The 17,636-nt window shown below is 38.2% G+C and overlaps 1 protein-coding gene across 1 annotated transcript in view; it reads left to right on the top strand.

The window, feature by feature from the left end:
* mfr (ferlin family C2 domain-containing myoferlin misfire) overlaps positions 1 to 17,636 on the top strand; it is a 141,327-nt gene that overhangs the window by 70,611 nt on the left and 53,080 nt on the right. The window contains exons 5-8 of the mRNA XM_072297777.1: positions 9,341 to 9,609; positions 10,384 to 10,602; positions 14,438 to 14,627; positions 16,315 to 16,377. Of these exons, the coding sequence (XP_072153878.1) occupies positions 9,341 to 9,609; positions 10,384 to 10,602; positions 14,438 to 14,627; positions 16,315 to 16,377 (741 nt within the window). The remainder of the gene's footprint in view (positions 1 to 9,340; positions 9,610 to 10,383; positions 10,603 to 14,437; positions 14,628 to 16,314; positions 16,378 to 17,636) is intronic.

Raw genomic sequence — 17,636 nt, forward strand, 5'->3', positions numbered from 1 at the left:
GGTAGTTTAATAACGGGGTTAATATCAATGCAAATAGAGTTCTCATATGTTTGAGCTGTTTTGAATTTGGCATAGAAGAGGAATCTGTAATTGCTGGGGAGATCCCATAATTTCTCCATCCACCTCTATTTTTTCTGAGGTCAAATTATACATTTTCAGAGATATATTATTTTAATGAACAAAGCAAAAATAAATTGGAAAAAAATATGCAAAGAATTTTAGCGTTATTTTTTCATTGAATTGATCAATTTATTAGAGGTGAATAATTCCAGGTCAAGCAAGCTATGCTACTAAAAGTTATATTAGCAAAAATTGATATCCTATGAGTATTCTTAGAATTTTAAGAATATTCTTTGAAATTAATACCATTATATACCACTACTTTATGGCACCATTTTATATTATACTTGTGGCTAAGGTACTCAACTTCGAAGTACCATCTGCAGAGATAAGTAAAAATGCCTTCCTTTAATGATATTAGTTCTTTCAGCGACTCTATTAATTTGGCAACTTGGAGGTATAATCAATTTGTTTATTTTCCTCACCGTTCTGCCTCATAGAGTGCAGACACTTTGGCGTAGTCACAAGTTCATTTCACCCCATCCTACCGCCTTTTCCCCGAGTCATGACACTCATACTCATTTATCAGATTCAATTTTCTCAGTTCCGCTTACCTCTCAGATTAATTACAATTTAAGCAGCAAAGCAGCGCCTGAACAACCTGTAGACTTGGTGCAATCATTTGTGAAATTTGAAGGCGATGATGATGGGACGCATTTTTGCGGAAAAGCCACGCAATTTTGAAAAACGCAACGACCTGTTTTGACAATCCTCCCCGTATTTACTTTCTCTATCTCCGTCCCTCCCTTCCTATCACTCCCCTCTCTTTCCCCCCCTCTCTCTCCTTGCGTAAAAAGTGTTGCAAAGTGATTATGTGAGTGATTTCTCTTTTAATTCAGCAACGGCCTGTTACTCTGGCCTCAACTTGTTGTATTTTAGACGGAAGAACCAATAACTTTATTTCAACGTTGCATCAAACTTTCAATCCGCAAACTACATATATTTTCACTACGAAACTGATGAGCGTTTCTAACTGAAAATCTCTGTAATTTTCCCATCGGTCAAACGCAAAAATCCGTAAAATTTTAGACAGAAATATGTAAAACTCTTGTAAGTAAAATATTGGATTGTTCGATTCAGTTTTGCGACCTTGGAATGGAGTCAAGTGCCTTTGTCCGAGATACGATCAACTTGGAGAGCTTTTAGGAACTTGGGAATAATTCTAGACAAAGCAAATGCAACATTAGATTTCTCGTAAATTATCGTTTGAGGTAGCCACCACTGAATGGTTTCCAAAATTGTAGTACTTTCGATTGTTCCCTCGAGTTACGGAAAATTCGCGAATGGTCTCCCGATCATAGAAGACTATCAATGCTAAGGAAGAAGAGTATAGTAGATGAAACTACTTTTTGACTTTTGAGTGAAAGTGAACAAAACTCTGATGGCTTTGACTATCCTCTTGTAGAATCCTACTAGACTTCATCCTAAATAAGGCTCGCTTTGCTAGCCCTTTTGAATTGGTCTGAATAGAGCGGGGGCATCAACAAATTATCTCTTATCAATAGGCAAAAAAATCCTGAAAATCGGCTCGGTAGATATTCATAACGAATCATAATAAAACATGAACATTTGCATTACTTGAATGCGAGAATGGACCACTAGACAAGGTACGAATTTAAGCAATCTGATACATGTTTCTTAACCAGAATTTCGCGTAGAACACGATTCACACTACGAAAATTACCGAAATCAACTTCTAACGAAGATATTAACGTTTTTATTTCGCACTGATTACGAGGAATTTGAACTGCCCGCTCACAAGAAACTCAAAGCTCTACGTGAGTCAAATCGCGCACTACAACGGTTTCAGCAAGCTTCTCAATCGAGCAATGTTCATTTTCCACCATGTGTTGTTCAAACTATTGGTAATTTGCTATAGCTGAGCCAAAGTGTCAAGATTGAAGTTGAAGATTTTTACATCGCAGAGACTGTCATGATAAACATTTAGCGCGCGATGTGAATCACGTAGAGCATTGAGTTTTCATGAGCGGGTGGTTTGAATTCACGCATCAAGAATCATTAAATATCTTCGTCAGGAGTTGATTTTGGTAATTTTCGTTGTGCGTATCGTGTTCTACGTGAAATTTTGGTTGAGAAACATGTATCAGAATGCTGAAATTCGTACCTTGTCTAGTGGTCCATTCACAAAATCGCTTAATATTTGGATTGCATTTTGCAAAAAGGAACCACTAGCATTGCAATGATGCTAAGATTGTGCAACTTCATCCTTTGCAATAAAATTGCGGCAATTGAGAAAAACTATGAAATTTAGATGGTAATTTTTATCTTAAATTTACAGTTTTGGCGAGTAAAATAGAAACTATTAATGGATAATCGGGTTTTTCCTCCAAGACAAAAGAAGTTGCACAATCTTAGCAACATTGCAATGCTAGTGGTTCCTTTTTGCAAAATGCAATCCATTTTATCCTGGTCATATTTTTGAAATTTAAATAAACGGGCTTGTCTGTGGAGGAGCACCTGTCGACAGCCGGAAAGATCATTGACGTGGGCCCACTAGAGCGTTAGCATGATCTTTGACAAGAAAAGAAAATTTAGGGGGTCAGAGAGCTCATAGTAATTATGCCACCAGTAATTTGATTATCTACGCCCGAAAATCTACGAGGGTCAAAAATCACGTACACACATAATTGCAATTATCGTATCTTAGTATCTTTATACATACCATACAGCCTCTCCGTGATACAGGGAACATATTTGATTTCACGAATGAGGCAAAGCGTAAACCGAATTTGGTCATAGTTTTTAAAGGCCACGACCAAATGATATGCGGATGGAAATAGTAACTTCTCAAGTTCATAACTTTCTACTCCTCGTCCGATGGTTATGAATTAAAGCTCTGATACCTTGAGCGGTTGAAAGCGTTCTCACGTCTTGAATGTTCAATGGCGCAATTAAGGCTTTGATACCTAGTTTCATCTTTTGATGGGGGAGCAAAGTTTTCCTTGATAACTAAGCACGTAAGCTCTCTGCTCATTATTGACCCAGTGCGCTTGGATTATTTGACCCGCAAAATTTTACAGTGTTGCCTATTTTCACGAGCTGTGATGTATTCGGGATGATTTATTTTTGAGAAATAAACCAAGTTCATTGAAGAGTAACGAGTAGGTAGGTACATAGAATTCTTCCTTCAGGTCAATTTATAACACATATAGATCTACTGTAAAAATGAGATGAGCAAAAATGACAACACATGAGATGGTCTCAACAATTGAATCCCGATAAATTTTCGCGCTTGATTAGAAAATGACAATTTTAATATATAAATGGCCGAAAATGTGCTGTCTGTTGCGCTGACTTCTTACCGCGTAACAGGCAGTACATTTTCGGCCAGTTATATATTAAAATTGAAAAGTAGATCAATAAATTGTTGATAAGCGTCATAATACGTAACCCTGTGTAGATTAATGCAAAAAAATTCGAGTGATTAACATTACTACCAGAAATATGACCGAAAAATATGTTGTCTGTTACGGCAACAAACCTATTTCAGTTATCGTGAAACCACCCCTGTATGAAAAAATTTCGGTCATGTTCTATTTTTGAATAGAATGCGCTGAAAATATTATTTTCATTAAAAAAACATTCAATTTTTTGAGTTTTTGTGTAATCATTACACACAATATGTAAATCCTCTCACAGAAGAATTTTCCCTCATTTTCTTATTTATTGTAGACTCATTTCATGATTGTCCACTCGTTTTGAAAAAAAATACTTCGAATCAAACCAGCCGAACATCGGGGAATACGATCATGGACCCTGGATGATGAGTGATGGGTGTTGGGTGTTGGGTGTTGGGTGTTGGGTGATGGGTGTTGGGAAGCAAGCTGAAGGAAGGAGGAATGCTCATTAAAGAACAATCCTACAAGCTCATTTGGATTCGAAAAGAGAGAAAATAAGTGGACAGAATTCGCTTAAAAACGCGTGTCAAAAAGGTTTGGGCACAATTCCTTGAGCAGACGTAATCACCTTATAACTAATTCATAAACTCGACACCGCTCCTGCTCCAATGTTGTCTGAAGATACAATCTCGAGTTTACCTTTTTATTAATTCACCTTTTCGCCCAGCGCGGGCCGGACTCAATGTCGCGTGCATCCCATTCTTTTGTTTTCAACAGCTTTTTGTTTATTAAGTTTTATTTTCATGCCACCTCTGCTCGCCTATTCTGCCGTGCTAAGGAAAAACGCCCTATGAACCTCCAGACGTTGCCGAATTTCCATTTCTAAAACACGAATTTCCTGGTAAACGTACAAATATTTTTCTTCCAATTTTTCAGATAATGTTATTTGCAATTTCACCAAAAGTTCCTGAAAATTTAAAGGAAAAATAATCATGACTTTCCTCAAAAATAAACATTTTATTGAAGGAAATTTGGCAACTCTCGAATGTTCATATGGCGTTCTTTCCTTAGGCAATATTATTCAGGCGACGTCTTGTTGGTGCGTAAAAAGTTATCTCCACCATTCAAATTCTCAAACTTTCTGTGTTTTCTGTAAAAAAGGCCTCATCGGTCTTAGCGGTCCAGTTTTACGGTTGGCGGGTTTTTTTCTCTCAAATTTTAAAATATGCCTGTGCAACGTTTCAAAGTTGCCCATTTTCCGGTGAAATATGGATTGAAAACCAAGGTAGATCAAGTTCTATGTAAAGTTTGCCGCTGAGGATGACCTCTTTCTCGATTTTTCTTTTTTGTTTTGTTATGAAATTTTATCCATGAACGTATCACACATTGCGACGTATCACGCGTTGCGACTTATCAAACATTGCGACTTATCACACAAGGGCGAGCGCAATTACAAGTATCCGTATTGGCATAGTTTGAAAACACGTATTAAACGATGACATTTTTGTAGAGGTGTCGTCAGCTAAGTTGACGGTTGTTTACTTTCGCTTTGCAGGCGTTTTCGCGTCACTACTATCCTCATGAAAACATCTGACTCTCTCAGAAGCAAGAACACAAGCTTAGATAAGTTTTTTAATACTTTCAAACCTTCCCTGGTAAAAATTGGCAGTAGAATCTGTGTTCCAAAATACCATAGACCTAAGCCGCTGTAAGATCCCAATAGCTCTCAGCCGGCAACACAATTTCTTATAGCCTTTTATAGCCGATGGCGATTAAGCAACAGCCTGGCGATAAAGTGTATGCTAAACGTTACTAATTACGGATGCTAGGACTTAGTGAGTTTTTGGACTACCGCTCTCTTTTTGGGCCGTAGTATCTTGATTTATTTTGCGAGGAAAGCTCCGTACTTTTGAAGGACGCCTGCCATTCCTAATATGTTGGAGCGCCTTCAATTTCGTATGATACTGTGCAATACCTCTGGTGTGAAATAGTTGCTTGAAGCGCCGTGGTACGCTGCGGCGCGGCGGGCGGGCAGCCAGGCGCCGTACAACCTAACAGGGATACTTCACGCATTGCGCAATGCGTGAAGTATCCCTGTTAGGTTTGTAGGCGCCAGTCCGCCGCCGATCCGCTTTTTGTTAGGCTCGAATATTTAATCTCGTGGAGTCAGCGTTTTTCAACTCATGACTTTGATATGTTTGCACACTCTGTATGGATTATTCTCATTGTAATTGGTGAACAAAAATATGTAGTAAAGGAAAATATAATGTGCGTTTTGTAAATATTAAGGTGATTCCGTACAAACTTAAGGATTTACAAAGCACACGAATTTCTACACAATTTCTTATAGCCTTTTACAGCCGATGGCGAAAAAGCAACAGCCAGGCGATAAAGTGTAAAGCCCGGTGATAAGAACTATAGCCCGGCTGTATAATTTTTTATCGCTTTGTGTAGCCCGGCCGTATGATTTTCTATCGCCTTTTTCAGTCGGCTATAAGAACTCCTATGGTATTTTGAGACGCAGCTCCTATCGCCAATTTTTACCAGGGTTGTAATGCTTTAGTTTTTAGCCACACAGAAATCACAACCACAAAAAAGTCGCAAATCATGACTGATAAGTAGTTTTTTTACGATACGATTATGAGACTGATGTTTTCAGTGTGGATAGTAGCGAACGCCGCTTTGTTCAGAGGCTCAAGTTGGCACTTGCAAACCGAAAGTAAACAACCGTCCACTTAGCTGACGACACCTCTAGAGGCGTAACGCACAAAAATTGCGCTTCCGCACCTCTCGGTGATATTAGAGCATGTCATAAAATGAGCATGTCGGCATAATGAGCATGTCAGAAAAACTATTCACTGATTATTCATTCAAATGAAAACGCACGGGAAAAAATGGATTGCTAATTTAACAATTATTGCTCAAAAATGTGTCCGGCAAAACGTGTTCAACGTGTGTTCACGTGTGGTGTGTTTCAAATGTATATTTTACTACACTGAAGAGCTAATTTAACCATGAAGGTGGTTAAATTAGCGATTTTTTATTGTAAAATTCACATCGAAACATGTCGGACACTAAAATTACTACAAAATTGTGAAATCAGCGAAAAAGGCAAAAAAAAGAAACGTTGGAAATCGAAGCAGACCACTTTTTAATTGTTCCATCGATAAATGTATCCACAATATCAGTGAACGAGGGATGAACGTTGATTCATCCATTTTAATTAAAATGACAATACGAGTCTGCGTGGTCTTTGTTTATATCACACATTGGCGTATCGTATCGTCTAGCGTGAATCTCTTTTCGACTTGATGGCGGAAAAAATTGCGTATTTGTTGTGTCCATATTCGCTGCTGAAAATGCACCCTACCATGACTTATTCTCTTCCTCCGCACGAGCTGTGGAGTGGATTCTCGCGAGCCCCATTTTCAATCACTAAAGAGGATGAGCTGGAGTTAGATTCTTGCTGAATATGATTTTAATCAAAGCCTGCGTAGAGATGTAGAAGTCAAGTTGAATCTAATATTCCAAAGAATCTTTTGCCTCAGGCGCAAATTTTCGGGACGGTTAAGTCACTCACACCTAGTCCAAAATAGACTGATTGATTGAATGTGTTATGTTATGAGACACAGCGAAGGCGAAATGATGTTTCCTCATTTCCGCCGTAGATCGATAGAGTTATTGAAGAATTTCCAACTGAGCATTGCTGCCCGCTAATTGGACGACATTAACGGCATTGACCAGAATCAGCTTAACTACACCGTACGTTGCCTAATTTCCTCTCATGTTTTATTTTTTAAAAGATAACGAAGCAACTTCCTGTCTCGAAAATATTTGAGTACATTTGTTTTACGCTATAATACTGGTATGTGGCAGACGTACGTAGCATTAGTATCACTATGCATCCAAGTGTTTTTACAGATAGACCAGAGATTGTAATTCCTAATTGCAAAATGTGGTCCAATTTTTAGTCTTCGGGTTGAGTTTTACGTTCTTTTGCCCGGAATCCGACTGTATACTTTGGTTGAGCATGTACTTTCGGAACACATTTTGCGGTTAAGAACTACAGTTTCTGGCTCAGTTTAGAAATTGCGTATGTACCACTAGCCTCTCCATGCACATAACATTTTTATAGACGAGCCAAAAATTGTAGTTCCCAATTGCAAAATGAAGTCCATTTTACAGCCACTGCCCCGAGAGTATCCCTGCATCCAATTTTCATACTCAAAACAGAGTACTTCTACGTTTTTCCGGCCTGAGAAGTTGTAGAGGATGTGAAATTATTTAAGGCATTGATTGAAAGCTCACAATCAGTTTGAAAGGTGGCCGGGTCTGTAGCCCATTAAAGATACACCGGTGCCAATGCACCCGCCCTCACAGTTTCCGCCTGGGGATATGCCATAATAAATTATTCGAGGTCAGGCGGGGCGCTACGGCGATGTTGCCAGATAAACTTCAAAGCCATTTATCTGCAGGAGAGCCGAATTAGGCTCAAAGTAAGCACCTTGCAACATTGCATTACCTCAAAACTCCTGCCGGTGGATACTTATACAGGGTGTTTTAGACCACCTGGACCAGGTTTTTTGCACGGTTATTTTAGGTCGGATGAAGTCGGAGACTGCAGGGTCGATTACTTCGGTGCTGAGGAAAAACGCCGTATGAACATTCGATAGTTGCCAAATTTCTCCGGATTAATCATATGTTTTTAGGAGAGTTACTCATATTTTTCCTTGAAATTTTCAGGTATTTTAGACCAAATCGCCAACAAAATCGTCTGAAAAATTTGAAGCAAAAAAATAAAATAAAAATTCCAGTAAATTTGATTTTTATTCAGGGGAATCTGGCAACGCCTAAGGGCTCATACGGCGATTTTCCCTCGCACGGCAGAATAGGGCATTGTGGCCTGGTTACACGCTCAAATTTCCGTCAAATTCCGATCAAAATTATGACCAAGATGGCGGTCGAGAGTTATCTAGATTGATGAGTAAAATTAATTAAAACAGCGTGTTGATTGAAATAATCATGAAATAAGCACGGTTGTGTGGAAATCAGATGAAAGGTGAGCCCCACAGCTCCATCATCTACCATCAAATTTTTGCAGGCCGCAGAAATTTGATGGTAGATGGTGCGCACCAGTCACCATTTGATCGGAAATTGATGGAAATTTGAGAGTGTAACCAGCACAGTTATCTCAATAAGGTATTGAAATTTCTCCCCAACTCGATACCGCGCCCTCGGGAGGTAAAAGGGGTCGTGCCTCTAACAGTTGGGGTGTCCGTTAAATTTTGAAAATATTCTATCAAATTCACATAGGCAAATTTTACCCCATATCGATACCATGATATCCAAAATTGGACGTCCCTTGTTAGGAATGTTGACCCATATAATTGGGGGATAGGGCCCTTCTCCCAAAAATTCAATATCACTAGATTGACGTAGAGGCTTAGGAAAAACATATTTTCCTGAGTAATTGAGCACAATGAATCCCAATTTAACAGTCCTAAAGCCCCCAAAACATTTTCTGATGTGGTCCCCAATTAAAGTGGCAGCCCTGTCAATGTATTTGCTCCCTATCTTTGCATGGAGAGTTCGTCTTGATATAGAGGTGGACTCTCAGGATAGCGTGGGATATCCCCTCCATTTTGGCCTCAACTTGAGAGCTTTTTTTGAGCTTGGGAGTTGATTTCTGAGAAAAGCAGTGGCACTATTGTGTTTTCTCGCGAACTTTTACATAAGAATCAACAGTCAAATCGCAAATTCCTCACACATGCAACGTCTCCATTGTGGCTCGACGTGACTTTGCGATTTGTGGTCTAGCTGAGTACTCGATTATTAATGCATCGTCTATGTTTGATCCACAGGCTAGCGTTGAATTTGAAGTTTGCTACACACCACCGGTGGACACGCCGTCAACGACCTACAGCTCTTGGGTGGGCTCGCAAACCCTGGACACCGATCAGGAAATGCTCATGAGAGTCGAGGAGAACATCGCGCACTTGGAGCGGAACTTCCTGGACAGGAGGAACAGCGTCGGCTCGCAAATGGGTTCTCTAGATCAGCCTGACCTCGTCCTCCACCCTCAAAGCTCACCCTACAACTCCGGATCCGAAAAGTCGCCGGAGAAAAAAAGGTACTTTCTATTTACATCACCGAAAAAAAGGTAATTTCTTTTTACATCACCGAAAAAAAAGGATCACGTGCGTAAACTGAGATACAACCTTACGTCAGAGGAACGACGAATTGGACTATTTCTGCCAAACGGAACTATGTGCATCAAGATATGAGCCCTGAGGCCCATGAGGACATATACATAACAGGGCTCACGTCATAATGCACATAATTCCGTTTAATTGGCAGAAATACGTCAAATTCTGCATCGAGCATTACGGATATTGAAAAATGATACGAAATTTTGAAAATTGGTTCAAGATGGTTCAAAGTGGTTTCAAACTTAAAAATAAAAAAAAAAAACAACGATTTCGGAAGAAAGCGCATATCGACGGTGAAACTACCAAACCACGTATCTCGTTTGCGGTGTTTAAAAATCTACGCTCACATTTTATTTTTTTGAAGTAGACCAAATCAATATCATTCCTTGAAATTTTCACAGAATTTTCTCCGCACGAAAAGGAAAAATCACAGAAATTTTCAAGACTGGACGTTACGTAGTTTTTCATTTAAAAAATAAAGTATGACAGGAAGTCTGCGACGTCGCAAACCGAGATACGTGGTTTGGTAGTTTCACCATCGATATACTTTAAAACTGCAAGACATTTAAAACTTAATTAGCGAATTTGGAAAAAATTAAACCAATTTTGCTGGAAGAAATCTATTCCAAATTGTAAAAATATGAATTTTTACTAATAAATATTAGCATGATTCTATCCCGTGTTTATTTTTTCAGGCTAACCCTGAAAAACAGTGTTAAAAGTCTGATGAAATTAGGAAAACAAAGGCCTTCTAAGGACAAGGAAAAACTCATAAGAGACGACAGTCATGGTCAACGGGATATTCAGATGGGCCAATCGGAACCTGTCATTAGACGCACAACAAGCGTCACATCTATATCATCAGATAACGAATCAGTTTGTTCCAACCCGGAGTTTCCATCGAGAATTCAAAGGTAAGAGAGAAAAATTAAAAACTAACAAGAACATTTGTCAGGATTTTTATACTTCTTAAAGTATCTTGTTCGGTCCCATGAGCAGAAACAAAATATCTACGAGGGACTCCTCATTAAATGAGTTAAACCGCAAAGGCTTTTTTTTCATCCGTTTACTCTTAATCCTTTTTTTTCACAACGACGGCATTTCTACTTTGATCATTTTCTTCTTTTTCATTGTCCTATTCCCCCGACCGCTTTTCCAGATTTTAAAGTTGAGACTTGAATGGATCGCCTGAGAAACCCCGAGAGAGATTTTTATACGATGATTTTAGGAATGCATCACAGAGAATTGTAAAACAAGGAAAAAGAGTGAGAGTATGCTTTATCCGTAAAATACGGCGATAGTGCAGGTTTATTTCTCCAGAATTCCAAGTATTCACTGCAAAGAATGATAAAAAAGACCCTGATAAACGAGAGAAAAATGTAAGCATCTCACCAAATTTCGCCAGAATTTTAATCTAAATATCACGAACTATTCTTTGTTTTTCTTATCTTTCCTTTCTTTCGAGGCTCTCAACCTAGCCTAACCAATACGAAGATAATTTTTCTGTATTGTCCCATTTTTCTAATAGAAACAAGTATCTTTATTGATGCATTCACGAATTTTCGGTTGTCAGTTCGAATCTGTGTCTTTTTTATCGGTTAATGATTTTTTTTATTATGTTCTACGCAAGACATTTTATTGGCCTAAGAAACTTTCAATTTTAAATTGCATGGTTTTCAATTGACGTGACTATTAAACTAGTGAGATACACAATGCATAAATCTTAGTTGCTGGGATCTGTATACGCAATCTTCGAATTTATTTGAGAGGCTTGGAGGACAAGGTGCATAATCGCAGTTTATGAAAAAATTGAGATATTTATGATTTCAAGTAAAACCAGTCTTAATGCATTTTCTGTGAAAAATTCGCTTCCGAATTCCAACTTTTAAGCATCAAAAAGTCAGTTTGAACTTTCTCTCTGCCATAAAGATCCATGTAATTTCGAAACTTTAAACACGTGTTTCTCGAAATAGAAAAATCTGCACTCATGCGCCTTATCCTCCAAGCCCCTCATTTACACTGATATTGTAGTACATTTCACGAAATCAGCATTTCGTTTATCACCTTTTCGTAATTTTTCTGAAATGGCTTCATTCTTTTAAGAAACTGCTAAAAATCTTCTGATGTGCATATTTGTGTTTTATTTTGAGCTTTACTTACTGCGACTTTAAAAACTCGTGAAAGATTATTTCTCTGTTTGTTCTAAAATTGATCGATCAGTTTCGTGAATTTTCTTCTCAAGAAAATCTAAAACGACACCAGACGAATTTCTAATGAAGATAAAAGTTAGTTTTTAGCTGGAGGTGAAGTTTTCAGAGACGAAGTTCCCTACATTTTGTAAAACCCTTACCGTAGTTAATTTTACTACTTTTTCTCATCGAAGTTTGTTGATCAATTAATTTGGACTTTGTCGAAAATTAATTCTGAGAATAATTTTCTCGAACTTTCCCCCTAAATAGAGTGTGATCAACGCTGCGACTCAGCTGGGTGATAGAACGGTGTTTTCTTTTCGTACGGCTATCGTGAAAAAGTTTTCAACTTTAAAATCCGAGAGGAAACAACTGCTCCCGACGCACAGCTAATTCGAGCTCTCGGGTCTAACCTTGTTTTGAATAATTTAATGACAAACCGCTCACGCCATAATGATTGTCCTGATTGAGTTCAAAAAGAGAGAGAGAGGAAGGTGGGGGGGGGGGAGAGAAAAATGTGGATAACGATACAAAAAACAGGTGGTACAAGCAGTATACTGCCGTGCTACGGAAGAACGCCATATGAACATTCGAGATTTGCCAAATTTCCTTCGATAAAATGTTTATTCTTAAGGAAAGTTATGAATATTCTTCCGCGAGATTGTCAAGAAATCTGGGTAAAATTTCGAACAAAGTCATCTGAAAAATTGGAAGAAAAATATTTACAAATTTTCCCGAAAATTCGTGATTAACCAACGAAAATTTGGCAACGCCTGAAGGTTCATACGGCGTTTTTCCTAAGCACGGCAGTATACATATTATGTAAGAGGAGTACAAGAAGGGGAAAGAGAAGTCCCAGAGCTGGGAATTGAATATTTTGACTGTTTTTGCCTCTCAACAGCGCAGCTTATAATATTAATGACCGCTTCATTCATGAGAGCGTAAAACAGCGTAAAATCGTCGTTCCTCGGACGAAGAAACGTAACTTCATTCAAACTTCGCAAAATTCATTTAAACAATTCAATGTTTTACAAAAGTGTACCCGTGCTATTTTCGTCCGAAATTTGTGTAATTTTTGCTTGAGATCAGAAGAAAAATCCGTGAAATTTTGAGTTAGAAATGCCCAAAATTCTCCCGGTAACATCGAAATTTGCGGGGAGAAATTTGGCAACATCGGAATGTAGTTACGTTCTCTCGCGAGAGGAACTACGAAACGTATGAGCTATCCTGAAAGTATCTTCAACGTATTTTGGAACTCATGAGGGAGGTAATGGAGCATTCATATTTAACAGTGATTCGCTAGATTAAGTAATAAAAGTTTGATCCTATTTTACAATGTTTGCCATGCTGCTAATTTGAACAGCGAATTTTAATTTTTGCTGGTTTGAAAAAGAGGGTTTGCTATGAGATCTGTTTTTCACGCACGATTAAGTCAGATCATACCAAAAACGTTATTTGCATTTTTATCGTTCAGCTAATGTTTATTTCCACTACTTACATCTCTCGTGAGACTTAATCTCCAGGCTTTCCGTCGTGACATTTGTTTTCCTCGAACATTCTGAATAGATAATATGTTGCGTAGCGATTAAATGGGCCTGTTGCATGCAAGAGATACAGCCGCGCGAATAGACTTTTCAGAGGTCAAATGATACGAAAATTACGATGGTCACATTAAAAAAGTCTGAAATACACTCCTTACTGCGCAATTTGCGTTGTTAGGAACGCGCTTTTTCAAATTTCCCGCGTCTGGGGGCAGTTTTTTAATCACCGGAAACGAGCAAACGGCGGGCTCGGTGATTTCCGGAAGATGCCGAGTCGTTGTTGTTGTTGTTATTCATTCCTTCAGTTTGTTTACAAACCCAACGTGATCTCCTACAGTGGTCCATATACGCTTTATACGGTAACCAAATCGATCAACTTTTAAATATCCAACGCAATCCTTCTACATTTCATTTCACGATGTCACGAGCTCCGATTTTTAGGTTATGTTGTCAGTTTTAGTTGACCGGAAATAGCCGCGAGTTGCCGTTAATTGTTTCCGTTAGAAAACTGCCCCCAGACGCGGGAAATTTGAAAAAGCGCGTTCCTAACAACACAAATTGCGCAGTAAGGAGTGTATTTCAGACTTTTTTAATGTGACCATCGTAATTTTCGTGTCATTTAACCTCCGAAAAGTCTATTCGCACGGCTGTATTTCTTGCATGCAACAGGCCCATTTATACCTTGACTAGTTGTAAATTATTGCGAGATTAATTTCCCTACGCAGCGTTTGTTTGTTTGTTTGTTTGTTTGTTTGTTTGTTTGTTTGTTTGTTTGTTCGTTTGTTCGTTTGTTTAGTTTTCGTTGTTCGTTCGTTTGTTTGTTTGTTTTTTTGTTATTTGTTTTTTTGTTTATTTGTCGGTCCGTTTTATAATATTTCTTTACAGTTCCAAATAATGTTCAGATTTGCTGTATATGCGTGACAAATTTAAAAAAGATCTTTTGAATCAAATACAATATTATTACGTTGTAATCGAATGCCTACACGACTTTTAATATCGAGCCTTCCATTACTTTTCAGTAAGTTGAAAAAACTGCCGGACGAATGTCAAAGTCTGCTGAAAGCTCAGGATTTCCAGATCTGCATCACTATAATCGAGGCGCGTCAGCTGGCAGGGCTCAACATGGACCCGGTCGTCTGCGTCCAAGTCGGGGACGTTAAGAAATACACAAGTGTCAAAGAAAGCACCAACTGCCCTTATTACAACGAGGTGAGTGACAAATTTCAGACCGACGAAATACTCACTATCATCTTCAAGACCAGAATCTCATCCAATATAGGTTTGGCTATCTTAATTATTGACGATGGACTTAACGCCCATCACCTTAATTTTATTTCAAAGAAATATGCTATCGGAAATAAGTGTACCTGACATCGATATGTCGCAGGCAATTAGCAATCACAGGCAATTTACAAGCCGGTGGTGAATAAATATAGAAAATCATAAAATTCAAAAATAAAATGACAAGATTAGAGTGCTGATTATGTTGCCTGTAATGTGAATAGACACTTTTTCATCCTTAAAAACATGACAGGAATATGCACACTTAGTAGAGCGTGTAGTGAACTCTGTGACATTATAGTTGGGTTGAGATCGGACAGGCAACTAAACTAACTTCGTGACAAAGCGTACAGTATCACAAAAAATGAAGGCGCTTCAAGTCGAGCTCATGCTTTTGAAGACCGTAACCCTTAAAAATTGCATTATGCCGATGCGCATCCTTGCGATTTATTGAAACAAAGTGTGAACCGCTTGCAAATTGCCGGCGATTGCTAATTGCCTGCGACAGATACATCGATTATATCGATAGATATGCCATGTTCTGATCGAGTATGGTCTGAAGAATTTTTCCTCCTTCGACCTTCATTTTGGTCTTAGAATATTTTCCAAGCCCTCAAAAATTATTGTACCGAACATATATTCGTCAAGTATATCGAAGGCGTAAGTCCACAACCACGTATCTTTCTTTGCGACGCGGCAGGCTCCCTTTCATATTTTATTTTTTAAGTGAAAAATTACTCAACGGCAAATCTCGAAAACTGCTTTAATTTTGCTTCATCATTCGAAGAAAGTTCTGCGAAAACTTTGAGGGCATGATATCGATATGTTCTCCTTCAAACAAATAAAATAGGGGCGGAGATTTTCAAACGCTGCAAGCAAGACGCGTGATTTCGGACCCACGCCGTCGATATGATTTTGGTCAATTCAGGTCATCATTATAGATAAACACATCAGGACGAATAAGGTCCTTTGTCTCGCTCCTTTTGCCGAAATCTCCTAAAATATCCCGAGTCTCACACACCTTTGTCTTTTTACCAATATTTTGAAAATAGAAAATCGTCCTAATTTTCATTTGATATCCTGAAATGATCATAGCTTTTTTATTTCTCTCCCCCTCTTCCCCCTCCCTGTCCCCCTCTCTCTCCCTAATTTAATGTCCCGTATTATCACCGTAGTATCATCTCTCTCTGCGGATACGGAAATTATCAAGGCCAAATAATTCGTGTACATTATACCCACCAATAGTTTTTGAAGAGAAATAAAGTGTGGAAGTGCACTAACTGACGACACGGACGTTTTTGCCCGATGCATTTCGCCTTCAGATGTACGAGTAGGCAAAGTGAGCTACTCAGGAGCTTGAATAGTTGCTTGTGGCTCACGCTCCAAAAGCGCAAAAGAAGCTTCTTTTCAGTCCTTCTCTTGATGTTGCTTTGTGGGTGGACAGGAAAAATGTCAGATCTGATTCCATCTGAGCACAACGTCTTAGGAATGTATTTTTCCTGCAAAAAAAAGAGAAATAATTCATGTTAACTAAACTGAGTATATATGATGTAAAAGTATGAAACTTGAATGGATTGAGCTACATTCATAATATCATGGATTTCTTTGTTCACAGTATTTCGTATTTGATTTTCATATGCCAGCAATAATGCTCTTTGATAAAATCATCTCACTATCGGTAAGTCGTTTTAAATCATTTTTTTTTTTTTTTTGGATTAAGGCACATAATTTCTGATAAATAAAAAATTATGTGTTACTACATGATAATTTTCTGTTCCAACGACCTATTCTGACTGTATATTTCAATAACCTGCCTTATTAGAAACCATTTTCATTGTCCTACAATTTCGTTTTAAATATGCAGCGGTGCTTTAAACCTTAACGTGTCATTTTTCCCTGTACGTAATATACAAATACATTTTTGATTTATTTTTGGTGTGTATGTGTGTGTGACTGCACAAACTTTCAGTGCAATCTTATCGACCAGGTTCACCGCACAACAACCCACACCTACAACAAGATTTGCAAGCTCACAATCCCCAGGGATTTGACTTGGCAACTTTAATATCGCTCATAGAACTTTCTATGTGCGATGCTCAAACGATCTCCTGCTAGATGCAAACTTAGCAGAATTTGTTTTCATTTACACATTAACACGTGCAGTAAAAAAACCGCTCTAAAAACTTCACACAATCTTTGCAATTCAGTTCAGATTGAAAAAGTTGTAAAAATAATTATAAATAAAAAAGCAATGAGAATGGCACGAGCCTTTAGACCGTGTACACTATAACACATTTTGGATGGGTTGGAGATAGATAACATGCAGGTAAGACATTGTAGATCACAGTCGTATCTAATAACTGTGCTTTTGTCGTTAATAACCGTATTTCTTGTCAATAAAATAATTTGTAAAATTCCATTAATTTGAAAAAAAATTATTATTGAAAATTTTAAAAAATTTAAAAATTTCATATATTATTAAAAAAATTTCCCCGCAGAAAAAAGTTTTCTCGGTTGCCAGGATACTAAAGAGGGTCGCTATTCATCCTTGCTGTTTCTGTATGTGTACAGTTCTTTATGAGATCCATTGACTGGAAACGGCTTATTGTGTCAGACCGTGTTTTAGGTGTTACAGTCACGGAGATTGTTACGTTCCGGTTCTGTTGTTGGAACGTTTAAAATGGATGTGCGCACTGTCTACGATACTATCGGTATTATACTAGCTTTCTTTTCGCTTCTCAGAACCGCATTCTTCTCAGTCGTCTGACTTGTTTTCATGCGTATTTGGTGTGTGCCTCTTCTGTACTGTTACTTGTGCAAAAACTACGTTCTGCCTTCGTCCAGCTTTAAGTGTGAAATGGTCTCACGTCCTCTTTCAACAGATTCTTCTGCCTGCGCACGGGCCAATTATTACTGAGAGGGTTCAAAAATTTCTAA

Source organism: Bemisia tabaci, chromosome 3 (assembly GCF_918797505.1).
Source record: "Bemisia tabaci chromosome 3, PGI_BMITA_v3".
In the NCBI taxonomy this organism is placed as follows: domain Eukaryota; kingdom Metazoa; phylum Arthropoda; class Insecta; order Hemiptera; family Aleyrodidae; genus Bemisia; species Bemisia tabaci.